General features: G+C 41.6%; 1 protein-coding gene across 2 annotated transcripts in view; it reads left to right on the forward strand.

The window, feature by feature from the left end:
* The window catches only part of Cdc40 (cell division cycle 40), a 52,460-nt gene that overhangs the window by 24,400 nt on the left and 11,387 nt on the right, over positions 1 to 16,673 (forward strand). For both annotated transcript variants that reach the window (XM_075945009.1, XM_075945019.1), the window contains 7 exons: positions 2,873 to 3,002; positions 6,732 to 6,815; positions 8,535 to 8,674; positions 9,542 to 9,638; positions 12,142 to 12,281; positions 13,031 to 13,105; positions 14,945 to 14,990. In XM_075945009.1, coding sequence (XP_075801124.1) covers positions 2,873 to 3,002; positions 6,732 to 6,815; positions 8,535 to 8,674; positions 9,542 to 9,638; positions 12,142 to 12,281; positions 13,031 to 13,105; positions 14,945 to 14,990 — 712 coding nt within the window. The remainder of the gene's footprint in view (positions 1 to 2,872; positions 3,003 to 6,731; positions 6,816 to 8,534; positions 8,675 to 9,541; positions 9,639 to 12,141; positions 12,282 to 13,030; positions 13,106 to 14,944; positions 14,991 to 16,673) is intronic.

Raw genomic sequence — 16,673 nt, forward strand, 5'->3', positions numbered from 1 at the left:
GTGAATCTGTCTGTCTACCTACCTACCTATTTTTGCCAGTCCTATTTGGTCCTTCCCTAAGTCTCTGGGATATCTAGCTTCTCATTTCTAGTCATCCAGGCAGTGTTGGGCATGGACTTCCTCTCAGGGCATGGGCCTCAAATTAGTCTAGTCATTGGTTGGCCACTCCTACAAGTTCTATGCCACCGTTGCCCCAGCACATCTTGCAGGCAGGACAGATTGTAAGTCGAAGGTTTTGTGGCTGAGTTAGTGTCCCAGTCCCAAGAGGACGGCTGGCTCAGGCTCCTTACCCTCCGTTACTAGGAGTCTTTGTTAAAGTCACCCTGTAGACTCCAGTAGTTTCCACCGCATTAGGTTCCACATCACCCTCCAAATGCCCTCCGATTCTAGTCTCTCCCTGTGGTCCCCCTTCCCCGCCTGACCCCTCCTGTCCCCACCTCTGCGTGCCCCTCCACCTGTGTCTATCCTGCTTTCCTTCCCAGGGAGAGCCATGCATGCCCCTTTGAGCCCTCCTTGTTACTTAGCCTTTCTGGATCTGTGGACTGTAGCATGATTATCAGTTACTTAACAGCTAATATCCACTTACAAGTGAGTGCACACATGTTTGTGTTTCTGGATCTGGGTTACCTCAGGGTGATTTTTTTTCTACTTCCATCCATTTGGCTGCAAATTTCATGATGTCAAGGGGTTTTGTTTTGTTGTTGTTGATGATGTTGTTATTTTAACTGCTGAGTAATACTCCATTGTGTAAACGTACCACATTTTCTTTATCTAGTCTTTGGTTGAGGGACATCTAGGTTGTTTCCAGTTTCTGGCTATTATGAATAAAGCCACTATGAACATAGTTGAGCAAGTGTCCTTGGGATAGGATGGAGCATCCTTTGGGTATATGCCCAAGAGTGGTATAGCTGGATCTTGAAGTAATCGATTCCCATTTTTTGAGGAACCACCATGTTTAATAAATCCCTGTCATTGATGCTGAGGCCAGTCTGTAAATATAGTGGACTGAGTTCAGCCCACTTATTATAAAGTAGGTGCTCCTTTTCTAATGGGAGCACCTGTAAGCCCCTGTTCATCACATGCTCGGAGGACCAAGGGCAGTGGGATTCTGTCTTAGATTCCCTTGTCCCACACATGCCGCTTTGAGGTGTATCTGGAATGTCCAGGTGGTACCTCTTCGGAGCTCTTAATCGTTTCATTATCTCTAATTTTATGGCTATTTCTGTGCATTATAATAATTTCATGAGTAAATGGAGTTATCAGCAACTTCCGGCAGACTGCATTGTCTTCCCTGTGGTTCTGCCGATCTGCAGATGTGGCTACAAAGTCCTGTGTTGTGCATATAATTGTTCTTTATAGTTTGCAATGAGTACAATTTAAAACTTGGTTGAAAATTTGGGTATTTTAAGCAGAAATGAAAGTTTTCATTCTGTGGCAAACTTGTGTTGGTTTATTTTCCTCTAATGCAAAAAAATATACTAGACAAATAATCTGACAGCTAAATTCATAGTTTTTCATGCATGGTGTATAGAGAAGACACAGTGTTGGTTAAGGAGAAGCAGGAATTTGTATTTGTGGCTTTGAAAATGTATCATAGAAAAAGATGGTTCTAAAGATAGTAACTTGATGTTCTAATGTCAAAATATTTCATCAGGATCAATTGAGTGTTCCAGTGTTCAGATAAATGCCTTTATGTGCCGAGAGTGATAGTGTGTGCTGGTAATCCCAGCAATCGGGAGGTGAAGGCAGGATTATTGCTAATTTGAGGTCAATGTGGGGCTCCATGCAAGTTCTAAGTCAACCTGGGCTATATTGTGCAACAAATAAAAGAATAATAAAGAGAAAAGTATTAAACTCATTCTTCCCTAAGTGTGAATACTCATTTGACTCTTCGTAAAAACAAGCAAAAAGTAAGAACTTTGAAAAGATTGGCAAGAGTTCCAGAGCATCTTGGGCTATAGAGTGAAACTTGTGTCAGAGTTTGATATTCCTGGATCTTTTATAATAGCATGACTTAGTAGGGGTTAACACTACAGATTGTAGCATTTCTTAACTATTTTACAGTTAGACTTTACAGTTGCACGGGTAGGGAAAGTTTTAAGGTAGTGAGGCATTGCCTCAGGCTTGGTCTAGCCTTGGGTCTAGTCGGTTGATAAGCATGGACCCCACTGTAGGCTTCTGTTGTATAGCTGAGCAGAGTGCCGGACTTTTCAAAAACAAATCAACATTTGGAAAATCATTCTGGAAACAGCCTTTTAAACCAATAGGTCACAGTGCCACCGTTTTGTTTGAGAATGTTAATTCTCTGAGTGGAGAAGTTCTATTTACATTTGTGGTGTGTCTTCTGGGGGACTCTTTCAAATACTTCATTTTTAGTTTGTTTCCCATCCTGTGCCTCCACTAGGATTCTAATTGATCTTTATTTGATTAATGATATCTGTATTTTCTGTTTGCCACGCACGGTGGCGAATGTAGAGGATTCTGAGTCTCTACCTTTGAGGAACTCATAATTAGTGAAAAAACATGCTTTTAAAAGAAAAAAATTGTTTTCCAGTGCAGTCATTGACAAAAGATCACCCCAAACCCCAAGTCACAATTTAGAAAAATCGATAGTGATTCTCAGTTACCCAGAGATGTGCCTTCAGGTTAGACTTCCTGCAGTGCCAACATCTAGCTCTTGAAATAAATAGACACATGTGGACTTCTGGGAGCTGCGCTCTCCTCCTGTCCCAGGGGCTAACAGACAGTGCTAATCAGTCATTGCCTCATTCCCCTGGCCTGTGAGGCTGGCATGGCCCCTGATGGTTTAGAGTTGAAAATGCGTTATAAGGTGACTTCAGTAACTGTCTCTCCCTTCCTTATAACATTGCAGTTTGGACCAGAAAATCCCTTTAGAACACAGCAAATGGCTGCTCCTAGAAATATGCTTTCTGGATATGCCGAGCCGGCGCATATCAATGACTTCATGTTTGAACAGCAGAGAAGAACATTTGCCACATACGGTAAGGTGGGGATAAAACTTCAGCAGTTGTAGTTCGGCTTTACAAAAAGCATGAGTAGTGTATGCCATCATTCATTTTGTCTTCTGGCTTTTTAAGTTTACGGATCTGGATTTCACCAAAGAGGTAGTGTACTTTCTTATGCACACCTATAAATACTGAATGGGAAGTGACTTTGAATATTGAACTCTTATTTTTAATCCTCTATGATTTTTTTCATACTATTGTATGTGGTCCTAAGACTAGGATGTTCCTTGTTATTGTACTTGGAGATGAACATTTGTTATTAAATGTCTATCACATGCAGATGATTATTAAGTTGATAAGTAAAAATATAGTATGAAAAATTATATTCATTATCTTATATACTACTTAACTTTATTCTGTTTCTCAAATCTTATTTCTTAAATATTTTCTCTTAGTTACTAAAGGCCTGTAGAATAGTAACAAAGCCATAGAATAAAATATCTTCATTCTCTCAGTAATAGAATTTTTTAAAATTAAGCAGTTACAGAGATAGTTGTGAAAAGGATTTGTCCTATATTGTTGGGTTATGTATCACCATGCCAGGGATGCAGTCAGTGAAAACTGCCACTAGCTGGGGATGTAGCTCAGGTGATAGGTTACTGGCTGAGCCTATAGGCTCTGGGTTCAATCACCAGTGCAGCGCAACTCAGACGTGGTGGTGACTTAGGCCCCGAGAAGTACAAGGCCTAAGAATCTGCAGTTCAAGGTCATCCTTGGGCCCATAGTGAGTGTAGGCCAACCTGGGTTCCATGAGATCCTGCCTCAAAAACAAACAAGAAAATAACAAAAAGACTGCACACTACTATAATCACCTAGAAGATTTCGTTGATACTTCTAGTATCAGTAAAGGGTTACAAATTCACTTCGTACCCTTTGTCTACAGTAATGTGTGCGCCCTAAAAACTAAGTCATGAGAGATGGGGATATGGCTCAGCTAAGAGCACTGGCTGTTCTCCCAGAGGACCTGGGTTCAATTCCCAGCGCCCACATGGTGGTTCACAGTTGTCTGTAAGTCTAGATCCACAACCCTCTTGTTGCCTTTGTGCACCAGGCACTCACATGGTGCGTAAACATACATGCAGGCAAAATACCCACACACGCGCACACATACACACACACACACACAACCCAAAAACTTAGGAATTTATATATTCTAGCCTATACTAAGACAGACTTAAAGTTTTTGTTTTCATAAATTTTAGAAGGGGCCATTTCAATAATTTAAATAGCTTAGTCTCCTTAAAGTAAAGCAGGATTAAAAATAATAATAAATTATGCTTTTATTAACATCTACTTTTCAAGTTTCTTTATAGGAAGCATAAGCATTTGCAGCCATTAAGTTTGCCTAGTTTGGAAATGAACTTGTTTGAAAATAAACAGCCATTGTGGTGTGTTCATGCCTTTAATCCCAGCACTTGGGAAGTAGAGGCAGGCGGATCTCTCTGAGTTCAAGGGTAGCCTGGTCTACAGAGTGAGGACGGGACAGCCAGCACTATAGAGAGAAACACTGTCTCAAAACGGGGAGGGCATTAAGTTTCTTCTGTGTGGAGAAGGCAGTGGATTAAGTCAAAGACTGTGCTAGTGAGAGCATTGAAGACATAAGAGGTGTGCAGCTGTAATATAGGAAGAGCCTGGAAACTAAGACAGCAGATAGGTGTAGGGAATTAGGTCAGTACGATAAAAAACCAGGCTAGCTCAAGAATAACAGTTATACTTTAGTGGTTAAAGAGGGGAAACTCACACTATAAGAGTGGGAGGTCCGACTTCCAATCGGTCCAGCGGGCACCGTGCAGAGAGAGCATGCACCTGGATCTCTCAGTTTTTCTTCCTAGTCCAGTTCACCACACCCCAATTAGCTGTGATTGGTTAACAGAGTTTCCCCCATCATCTCCCCCTTTTGTCTAAACAAGATGGATCCAAACCCAATATAACTATATACAATAGGAACAGATACCAAATATAAAATTAAAAACAGTAAACAATATTAAGCAAGGAGCACATAACAAAAGTTTTACTAAACTTTCTATTTCAAGGAGTCTAAGTAGTGTATTGAAATTAAGCTTGGCTAAATCATGAGGAAGGTAACTATAATTATCTAATCTTCAACTCCATCAAAGATCTGAGAAGGGAAACAATATTACTTGAGTAAACAGGAAGTGCTACTACTGGGATATAGAACAGTATCAGGCCTACCATCTCAGTGAATGTCTGGGGTAGGTTTCTACTCCATAGTGCGTTTAGTTTATGCTTGATGTACTACATGTACCATGGCCTTCCGTGGTCCGGTGGGACCCAGGAAAAGAGGTCTACCCAAACGCGCTCACATTAGTTTTCCCAAGTTCACTACTACAGTAAACGCTTGGTCTAATCAGTCTTCATAATAGTCCAGCTTATTCACAGGAGATTCCAGATCATCAGTCTGTGTTCACAGTCATTTTATATATCAAAGATTACAAAAACATCTTCTATTATCCCATAGTTCAAATAAATTATTACACAAACATTGAAGTTCTCTAGTATTCTCATAGGTCTTGAAGCTTCTTTTTCTCCTTGAGTTTTCAATGGAGTTTACTTTTTTCCCATTGGTAGTCATTCTTGAAATGGATATAACACTGATGTTATCCTTATGCCCTTAAAAACCTGAAGTCACTTATGGCGTTTGAGCCTGTGGTTTCAGAGATTCAACTCCAAAGCTACTCTTGAGACGTCAAGCTCTCTCCTGTGACTATAATGGTGGAAGAAGAAAACTATATGCAAATGAGCTAATAGCCAGATGGTTGGTTCTATTCTGGTATATTGTAAGGATGATTTGAACTCCTACATCCTTGGCCTGTTTTAAAGTTATACTTCATAACAATTCTTTTTTATATTTCCCCAAAGAAATTTAGTCTTCAGCTGCAAAGTTAAAAATAAATATTAAATCCATCCACCAGTCTGTGCCCTTTCAGAAGTGCGGTGGTGCTTTTTCATGGCTGCCGACGTGGTTGGAGGCCATAGCCTGATGATCTTGCTCGGCCTTATGAATATGCTGGATTATTAGGAAGACCAATTTTTATCAAACACTTTTTGTAATAACACATCCACTCACGAAAATTCTAATTTGAGTGTGTATATTTTTTTGGTCCCCTTTGACCAATGAAGAACGCAGATACATGCAACTGTGTACGGTGTAACTGAGTGAAGGGTCGTATTCCTATGCCAGCAGATAGCCTTACTGCTCTCACCAGGAACGTCAGGAATTGCTTTTAACAGTAGTGTTTTAAGATTGGAAACTGCCCTTACTAAGAAGGATATCTTCCAAATAATAGCTGTAGCTTATATATAGCATCTTATCCTGTTTCTTTTCTGTTTAATAAGTAATGTTCTAACGGTAGTGTCCACTATCAAGAAGGAGAAGGAAATAGCTTCTAACTTTCTGGACACAGAATGCACTGTAATTTAACCTCTGCGAGATTGTGAACGGAACTATGGGTTCACAGCTAGGAAAGCTCTTAGTTCTGCAATGATTGCTTGCTAGATTCACCCTGTGAAATACTGCTCGCTCTAGTCTCTCGTGATCCAGCCCGACATGTGGGGGAAGGGTTGGAAATGGAAGTGGAGCTCAGAAAGGAAGGCCTGGTCCTTAGGGAAAGGAACTAGGAAGTGGGTGCTTACAGTGAACGAGCTATGAAAGGGGAGTTGGCCATTTGCACTTTCTGCTTTCAGGCTACGCACTGGACCCTTCACTGGATAGCCACCAAGTGTCCGCTAAATACATCGGGTCTGTAGAAGAAGCTGAAAAAAATCAAGGTAATATATTTGAAGTAGTAATTATAACGAGTGTCTTGCAGTCACCAAACAGTAGGGAAAACTAGTATTTTGTTTAGTTCCTGATTTTTTTTAAGGTGGAAGTAGCAGAGCTGTAGGGTTAGATAGAGCACTAGTTCAGAACCGCTACTGTTCACCGCTCACGCTGGCCACTCATTGGTTGTGTCGTCTTGTCAGGAATATGACAGTACTTACCTTTTTTGGTTATTTTAAGTGCTTGGCACCATGCCAACCACTAGAAATCATTCTATTACAATTAATGCATAGGTAAACTTGGCAACTGGCCTCTCAGCTGTCAAGCTACTTTTTAACAGGAAAATTCCATACTAAGTGTTTGTTGAAATAATTTTTGACAAATTGCTGTGATAGCAGATTTTTAATGTCTTTTAAAATATATTTATGTTTCTATTCACTTAGTAAGCATGACAAACATCATAACCTAAATGACACCTTAGTACAAAGTTCATCAGACTATTGATATCTTATTTACAAAATGTGCTCATTGCATGAGGATAACCCTATATTATGAAGCTGCTTTCTTAGTATGGGATAATTAGTACTGTAGTCGAATTTTAATTTGCTTTGTTGTAACACAAAGCCCAATGGAAACTGCTTTGAGTTCATATGGATGGACCTTTTTCTTCAGTTAGACCTTTACTCCCTGTGCACACATGCACACACAATTAGATTCTTAGTCAGCTTTTGATCACGACACTCAAACGTGGGTACAAACAGTATGCAGCCTTCACCTACTGATGAAATCAAAAGCATCATCTTTTGTAAGTCTGTTTAAGGTTGATGACATTAGAGGCCAAGAATACCAGATTCTATGAAGCATTGTTTTATTTGTATTGTTGTATACACATGAAATAAAAGTAAAGTATTAAATGTCTATGGTAGTTTAATTCCATTTTAAAATGATAAATCAAAGTTTATTTTTGTTTTTAGAGTTGCTGGGCGTAATGATGCACACTTATAATTCCAGTTAAGGCTATCCTGGGCTACATGAGAACAAAACGAAACAATACTGGATCATTAACAAAACAAAACTGAAAAAAATATTGTTCTTTTTTTATTTTTTTATTAAGAAGGTGCCTGAGCCAGGTGGTGGTGGCACACTCTTTTAATCCCAGCACTCGGGAGGCTGAGCCAAGTGGATCTCTTGAGTTCGAGACCTGCCTGGTCTACAAGAGCTAGTTCCAAGGCAGGCTCCAAAAACTACAGAGAAACTATGTCTTGAAAAAAACCAAAAAGAAAAAAAAAAGGGTTTTGGACCCAGCAACTCCCCAACTTCCCAATTCCCCCACACATCACTCTCCCCAGATCTGTCATGAGTCTTTAAAAGCCCAAGACCAGCTGGTGGTCCCCTACCGCCTGGGACCTCTCCTGCCAAGCAGGAGCTGTTCTCTGCACTTCTTAAGCTAAATGATGATAAACTTCTCTCTGAAACTAAAACCAAAACCAGAGTCGCTATGCCATTGTAAGTCCTTTAAAGAGTGTTAGAATTTGAAAGGCATCCCAACATCTTTTCCCAAAATACTGAATTTCTTCTTGTCAGCAAGAGTGGGTCTCTATGGCAGTTTCAGACAGAGTTTGGTTTGGGTTGCTCATAATTACTTTAGCCAAGTAAAATCTTATATACTGGTATGTCTAAAGAACATAGACTTGCTCACTTACTGTTCATGTTTATTGTTAATGTAGGTCTAACTGTATTTGAAACTGGTCAGAAGAAAACAGAAAAGAGGAAAAAGTTCAAAGAAAATGATGCATCTAACATTGATGGTTTCTTGGGACCGTGGGCAAAATATGTGGATGAAAAAGATGTGGCCAAACCTTCAGAAGTAAGCGTTGATGTTTTCAGCGTCAGTTCCAGTGTGTGCTCTGTTTTTGTTAGTCATACCTGTATTGGTAAATGTGAGATTTCCCTAGAGGAGCCATGACTCATCAAAATTTCTCAGCCTTAGCTGACTGAGAAAATATAAAATTTCTTTGCTTTTCTTTGCAACAATATTTGTATCTGCCTTTTTTTTTTCCTGCTGTATTTTCCCCGGTGCTCTTTTGACTAACATAGATTATGGAACCAGTTTTTAATAAAATTAGCCCATAGCCCAGTCTCTGAGAGCTGGGCTCTGTTCTTGGTTCTGGAGCACAGTGATGGACAAGATAAAGGAACTCTTGTCCTTAGGACTTTGTATTCTGGCTGTTGCTTACGCCCGTATATAAATTAGTAGCATGGGTATGCTTCCAGCTTACTTTAGGTGCCTTATCTTGACTTGTTTATGTAGATAGGATTTGCTGTTTGCCTGTCTTCCCCTTCCCAGCTCTCCCCAAAAAAGTTGATCTGAAATCTGTAATGTTGCTTATGTCCTCATGACGATGTAAAAGCAACTCGCTGCAAACAACCCTGTCTTCTTAAACTCAATGACCTCTGATACCAGATTTTCTGATGGCTTGGCTTTTCATTTGCATAATTAGCATAACACATTAAATTTATTTCTGGGTGTTCCAGAAGTATGAACTTTACATGTACATGTGTATAAAATCAGTTTAAAAATATTGCTAGGCATGTGTCTAATGTCAGCTTGTGATCAGTATAAGAGGTAATCCATCTCTATCCTAGAAGTATTTGTAAACCTCCTTATAGGGAGTGTATGACCAACAGTCATATTCAGGCATTCATTCGAAAGTTCTCATCTTTGTTTCCTTAGGAGGAACAAAAGGAATTGGATGAAATCACAGCGAAGAGGCAGAAGAAAGGCAAACAGGAAGAGGAGAAACCTGGGGAGGAGAAGACAATCTTACATGGTAATGAAGTTCTCACGTCTGTACTGTCATGAAAATCTACTGTGTTTATTTTTGTTCCGTATAATGCCAGTTCTTCTCACTGTTGGCTGCTATTATGTGACTATTATATTAAGAATAATTTGCATCCTACAGAAATTAACATAGACTTTATATGAATGAAAGAGGAAATGTAGTATGATTAAAGATAAACAAAGATAATTTTTGTATAAGTATCAGTGGGTATTTTATTTTACTTTTATTTTTTTAAACATTTTATTTATATATTATATATACAGTGTTCTGTCTGTCTGTATGCTTGCTGGCCAGAAGAGGGCACCAGATCTCATTACAGATGGCTGTGAGCCACCACGTGGTTGCTGGGAATCGAACTCAGGACCTCTGGAAGAGCAGTCAGTGCTCTTAAACTCTGAGCCATCTCTCCAGCCCCTCAGTGGGTATTTTAAAAAAAAGAGTAAAGAAGAAACTTGAATGGTTCATCAGTTTTTTCCTAAAATAATGCCTTAGATGCACCAGTCGTTTAACCCAAGCCAAATAAATGTCCCTGTATCATCACTGTCATAGAACCAACTGTTTTCCATAGGAGTAGATGTGAGATCACTAGACTTAGGAATGTCCCCTAATGTATCTGTTCATTAAGAATTAGTTTCAGTTGGGGAATTCCATCATGGTGACCAGCTTAGAGAACGATTCAGTCCTGGCCATGCTGCTTTGCCACACCAAGTGCTTAGGGTTCAGGAGGCCGCATTTAGCTTCACAAACTTGGGTTTTATGTCTAAGGAGTCTGGTAGCGTTGTGTGTTTATCCCACGACCGCCATAAGCAGTGCCTGGCAGCGCTGTTGAGCACCTAGCCTGTGCAGGCGCGCCGCCAGCTTCTGTAGGTACACTCTGTAATTTAAGTTGGCTACTTAAATTTGGTTCCACTCCTGGCTCCTTTTCCCCTGAGAACTCCCTCTGTGACCCGTGGTGTATACAGTCGTTATGTGAGACTGCCGTACAAAGGAAACATTTACCTGATCATTACAGAAAATTTAAAATTTTGATATATAAATTTTACCATTCTTTTAAGATGAAAACAAGTTTTCGTAGTAATGAAATCAATGTTCTCCTTTATTTTTACATAAGAAATAAATCTTGGTTGAATGATACTGCAGGAGGTAGAACGCATTTTAATGTTTTTCAGACTTGGTCAATATTTAACTTTATAGTCATCAATGCTGAGAACACCACTCTGCATGAATACCTAGTACAAAATGACAGGCGAATATTTAGGACAATTGCAGAGATTATTTGAAATTCTGTCCTAATTCTAAGCCAGAAGTCACTTAATAATTTCCAATGACGCTCAAACCAACCACCAGAAAAGCAGCTTTTTAAACCAGACAAACATGGTCCAAAGGTATACTAATTGGATGCATACACGGTAAGGATGATCATAGGGAAAATGAAAAGCTTTGTTTTCCAAATTAAACTATTGTGTGTCTAGAATCTCACAAAGCTCTGTGCAGTAAAAACACTGCAATGATAGCATATGATAGTGTTAAATCGGAGCCGAGAGTCCTGGCAGCTGCGGTGATGTCCGGGGAGACAGCACGCACAGTGCAGAGCCGAGAGTCCTGGCAGCCGCGGTGATGTCCGGGGAGACAGCACGCACAGTGCAGAGCCGAGAGTCCTGGCAGCCGCGGTGATGTCCGGGGAGACAGCACGCACAGTGCAGAGCCGAGAGGCCTGGCAGCCGCGGTGATGTCCGGGGAGACAGCACGCACAGTGCAGAGCCGAGAGTCCTGGCAGCCGCGGTGATGTCCGGGGAGACAGCACGCACAGTGCAGAGCCGAGAGTCCTGGCAGCCGCGGTGATGTCCGGGGAGACAGCATGCACAGTGCAGAGCGCACATGTGGTGCATCCCAGGCTGCAGTGGACCTGCTGGAGTGCTACAGTGCAGCTCAGGAGGCTCCGCTGCAAACACCCCAGCTTCCCTCCTTACAACAGGCCATGAGTGGTCTAAGCCGCCCATGCAACTTTTCTTGTAAAGTTTGCTGTGAAAATGGAGAAAGGCAGATAGAATAGAAGCAGATGGTAAAGTGGGAAGGTGGAGAACGGAGAGCTAACACTTGTTCTCTGTTGGCTTTGCCTTGGCTTTTTTCGCTCCAGTTCTTTAACAGTGACTCTGAAGACCTAAGGGTTATCTTTCCATCCCTCGTGGTGATTGTGTTGCCGTGAAGTCTCTGTTACTGCAATGTGTAGCCAAGCGAGAGAGCTATAGATCTTATTAGCGGTCTCATACCTCCTGGTCCTCATACACTGCCTTTCATGGTAATGATAGCAGGGAATATAGGAGCTTGATTTCGCCAACCCATGATCTTAGTGTTTACCGTCATCAGCGTGGCATTCCCTCTGTCTCAGTAGAATGCTAGATCTTGGCATTTGCTACTGCTTTAAGAGTACAGATTGCATGACTATGACTTACGTTTATTTATGGCTGTCTTTTGACTTTTTTTGTTTTAGTTAAAGAAATGTATGACTATCAAGGCAGGTCCTACCTTCACATACCTCAGGATGTTGGTGTTAATCTACGGTCGTCTGTGCCACCTGAAAAATGTTACCTTCCCAAAAAACAAATTCACGTGTGGTCTGGACACACAAAGGTAAGGCAACTGAGTGTTCCCACAATAAAATACAAACGGAAGCCGATGTGGAACTTCAGCTGTCAGTCAGGAAAGTCAGGACAGGAGCCTCAAACTCAGGGTCAATGTGAGATTGGCTTGGCAGAGTCCTCCGTGGATTGGCCACCCAGCGGTCTTCAAGGCCATCCAGGTTGCTCGTGACGTGAGCTCTGTGGGTCAGTGTCCGTCCTCCACCCTGTTGCTTGTTCCTTCCCCCAGCTTCCTGTGCCATCTGCCTCCTCTTGGCACCACACGGTGAGTGAAGGGCAGATGGCAGCGAGTCTGCTGCTTAGCCCCAGTGACTCCGCACCAGACCGGAGGTGCTCCTTGCTTCCTAATCCAAGGCAATGTTTGTATTTTAAATTATTTTATTTAAATTATTTTAGAACAACACAAAGTGGGATATTCGCACACTCTAGAGGCTGATACTGTTTGTCAGCTGCAGGGTCCCAGGTGTCGGTTTCCAGAGCTTTGCCGAGAGCAAGGAGCCTCAGAGAAGGGCAAGAAGTGGGGCAGGTAGCATTTTTGACTGGCTCACCATAAGGAAGTGAAATTTAAAGTTTAAAATAAAAAGACCTCAATAATTTAGTGTCAAGATAGGGCCTCTTGGAACACTGATAAAGGCTATTCCAGAACATGATGTTTGGAATAAAGAAAAATAACAAATTAGGTTACTTGCACTATCTTGTCTCTTTGAATGCTTCAGGGCAGTAATGAGGTCTCTTTTCCAGGGTGTCAGTGCGGTCAGGCTGTTTCCTCTTTCTGGACATTTGTTGCTGTCTTGCTCCATGGACTGTAAAATTAAGGTGAGTTTTCAGGAACCCAGTGGGAATGCTGCAGAGCCAGAACTTTGGGGAGGTCTGTCTGAGTAATCAGAAATAAATTGGGATTGTTAGGCAATTAGAAGCTAATTGTTTTCTGTTAAGCCCTATGTATGTATGTATGTATGTAGCTGTTTATGGCCTGCTTCCAAACTTGTAGAGTCAGACATGGCTCTGTGGTCCAATTGGCTGGGCTCTTTTTAAAGCTCAGACAGCTGATTAGGATGTAATCCAATCACTTTGGCACTGGGCACATAAATATTGAATCAGGAATAATGCATTTTTTATCGAGGTTATGGATATGTAACTGAGTTTGTTCCTCAGCCTGACTGAGGAAAGAAAGGCTGCGATGGAAACCCCATGTCCAGAGAGTAGACAGTGTCATTTATCCTTTTCTCCCGACCGCCCTCAGCCTCTCCCGCCCTGTTCTCGGGCGTCCATCTTAGCCTCTTCCCTGCTGTGGAGTGCACGGCAGGAACAACAAGCTGCCCCTCTTGTCAACTTCTCTGAAACCTTACGGTTTAAAGAATAGTTGGTATCTTTGTGGATCATTGTGCTGGTTCAGTAAATCCCAGCCCTGTAGTATTCTTGTAGCTTGGAGCGTCAAATTGTTAAGGCTTTATTTATCCTTTTTAAACAGTGATAAGTATTACCAGTATATAAAGTCGCTGCATTTGTTGGGAGCAGTCATTTAGACATTTGTCTGTAATAGAAACGCTTTGTCTCTGACTAAAGCAGTTTCTCAGAAAACTCCTAATTTTCTTTAACTTTCATTGAGATTATGATCATCCCTTGGATCAAGAAACAAAGCAAAATTGAATGTAGCTCACACCTGTAGGCATTTAGTAGGTACCTATGATATGCAGGGGGGTTATAATGTAGAAGGTTTGAAAGTCCCGACTGTCTCACGTTGATGTAAGTAACCCTGACGCAGGCAGGCACAGGCGCACATTCCGGCTTCAGTGGAAGCATGCCTGAGCAGGAAGGCCAGGAAGGGAGGGGCCAGGGAGAGTTGAGTCTGCTTGGGGAAAATGAATAGAAGGAGTCAGCATGATAAATTCTGAAACCTACAGCAGGGTTGTGGTTACCAGAGCATAAAATATACGAGGAAAAAATAATTCCAGTCCCAGGCAAGGGAGCAGGTCCCAGAGGTCCTTGTCTGCCATGTTCAGGACCTGAGGCATTGGGGGACCAGAAAATGCTTTCGATCTTAGAGCACTAGCAGCATTGGTGAACTGAGGGAGACAAGAGTGATACTAGTTTTGAAGTCTTTGTATTTCTCTGCTTTAGATATGATGAGGATTATGAGCCATAGATAATATTTTCATATAGATTCTATATGTCATTTCAGAATAGTACTTTTTAAATACTTCAGTATGAAAATGGTACATAACAGCAGTTCTTATAACACTTAATTCCTTTACAATTAGTTTGTTACAAAAGTAAAAGCTATTCTTCATAGAAAAATATGTAAAGTACAGAAAAAAGTAAGAAAATAAAAATACCCAGATAAACTCCATATATAGCTAAATCCTCTTGATACTTTGATGTAAATACCTCTTCAAGTATAAAGTGTGTGTGTATCCCAAAAGTATAACTCAAAATGGCAAACTAGTCAATATTTAGTAATTAAATCCATTGTGCCTACAAAAGATGTATATACACACATAGCTAGCACAGGACTGTTGTTATTGATAAAAACTTGCATTAAGACTGATATCCCTACCCTAGGGCTAGTGGCTTAGAGTACATGAGGTCATAGGTTCCATTTCTAACATCGTATAGAAAATATTTACATTTTCATGTGTTTTTTATTTTCTCCAGCTATGGGAAGTTTATGGAGACCGGCGCTGTCTAAGAACATTTATCGGTAATATTTCTTTTTCTCCCTGTCTATAAATCTGTTTAGGAAAGCTTTTGCAAGAGAGATAACATCAGTAGCAGCAGTTTTACTGCCCTGACGTGAAGGCGAACATTCTCAGGTCTACTGAGCTGAGTCACGAAGGCGTAAACTCTTAGGTAGGCAGAGAGGACGAGCAAGTGAGAGTGGTATGAGAGCGTGTTCTGCATTGTGTGGGAGCGTGCGGTAACTGTTCCAGCGGACCTGGCTGTGGAGAACCAGCTGAACTGATAATGAAGGAGACCGAATCCTGACCGCAGGGAAGAGCATGGGACAGCCCTTTCTGGAAAGTAATGCGATCAGAACTATACAAAGATGATGTGGCAATCTGGAGTAGACTTTGATAGGCAAGCCTAGAAGTAAGAAAATAAATTTATACAGTTATTTTATTAGTCTCTCTTCAAAATGGCGAGAGTTTGAACTAAAGCACGAGACAGAAGAAAGAATGTAGTAAGATTCAGCAGCAGGATATGGTGATAGACGGCGGGGACCTGAGACACCTCGCGGCCGGCCAGATGAGCGGTAGTGCCGTCCAGCAAGGAAGGGAACATAAGGTTTGGGACTGTTGAGTCTGAGCAGCTGTGAAGATGTCCAGTACGCAGTACCATAGCTGACGCTTTAGAAGGATGTTGGGAGCTAGCAGCGGAAGCATGAGGAACAGTGGGACTGAGGAGGAGAAGTGGACCAAAGGGAGGCCAAGCTGTGCCAGCAGAGCCTGGCAAACTCTTCTGTCCTTGTCGCCTCTTGTTACTTTTTCCAGATTTAACTGTACCACACTGAAGTGCTGTGGGCCACAGTGGCTCTGTTTTTAGATTAAAGTGGGAGTCTCTTCTCCCATGCTCTGCTACGGTGTGGGCTCTCTGTGCAAACAGATACCAAGACACCGCGCCAGCACCCAGGACTTTGAGGGAAACCGTCACTTGTGTCCAGGGGAATAAAATGCCCCTCAGATGCAGTGGGTTTCCTCTCCTCTGCCTCACCCATACTGCCAGAATTCAGGGGGAAACTGGGATTCTCTTCAGACAGCCCCTCTGCGGGGGGGTGGGGGGGTGGGGGGGGACTGCTCGTTGCCATGCTCACACTTGCTTGTTGCCATGGCGCTTCCGCTGCACCCGCCTAGCTGGAGTTCTGTGGAAGGGGTGGTTCTGGGAGGCAGCCCTCAGGTGACAGTTTGAGTCTCGTACATTGTGTGAAATCATTTGTGTCTTGGTCATAGTGAGAAACGGGCATGTTTCTGCTTTTGCTTAACGACATCTTAGTTCTCTCAAAAACTTTGAAAAGATTCATTTGTCTGGCAAGGTTTGACGTCCAGAGAAAGCATAATTAGGGCCCTGAAATTAATTTAGTGCCAGGATAACGTCTTTTAAAAATAGAGGTAACATCATGGTTTGGGATCAATTTTTATGGAATTAAGTAATGTGATCTCAGAAATAGGCAGTTACTGGATAAGGGCTGCAACCTCCTGCACTTGAGGTTTGGAACACTTTGTTTTTACTTCTAACATGGTGAGCAATATGGAAGGGACCCCCCCCCCCAAAAAAAATCTTAGCTATTTCTTTCACTGGCAGTAATTAGAACTTTAGATCTCAATAAATCGTTTGCTGGTTAGTCGTCAGTGTGTGCACTGCATATTAAAAGATGCCACGACAAATT

Source organism: Microtus pennsylvanicus, chromosome 1, assembly GCF_037038515.1.
Source record: "Microtus pennsylvanicus isolate mMicPen1 chromosome 1, mMicPen1.hap1, whole genome shotgun sequence".
Lineage (NCBI taxonomy): Eukaryota > Metazoa > Chordata > Mammalia > Rodentia > Cricetidae > Microtus > Microtus pennsylvanicus.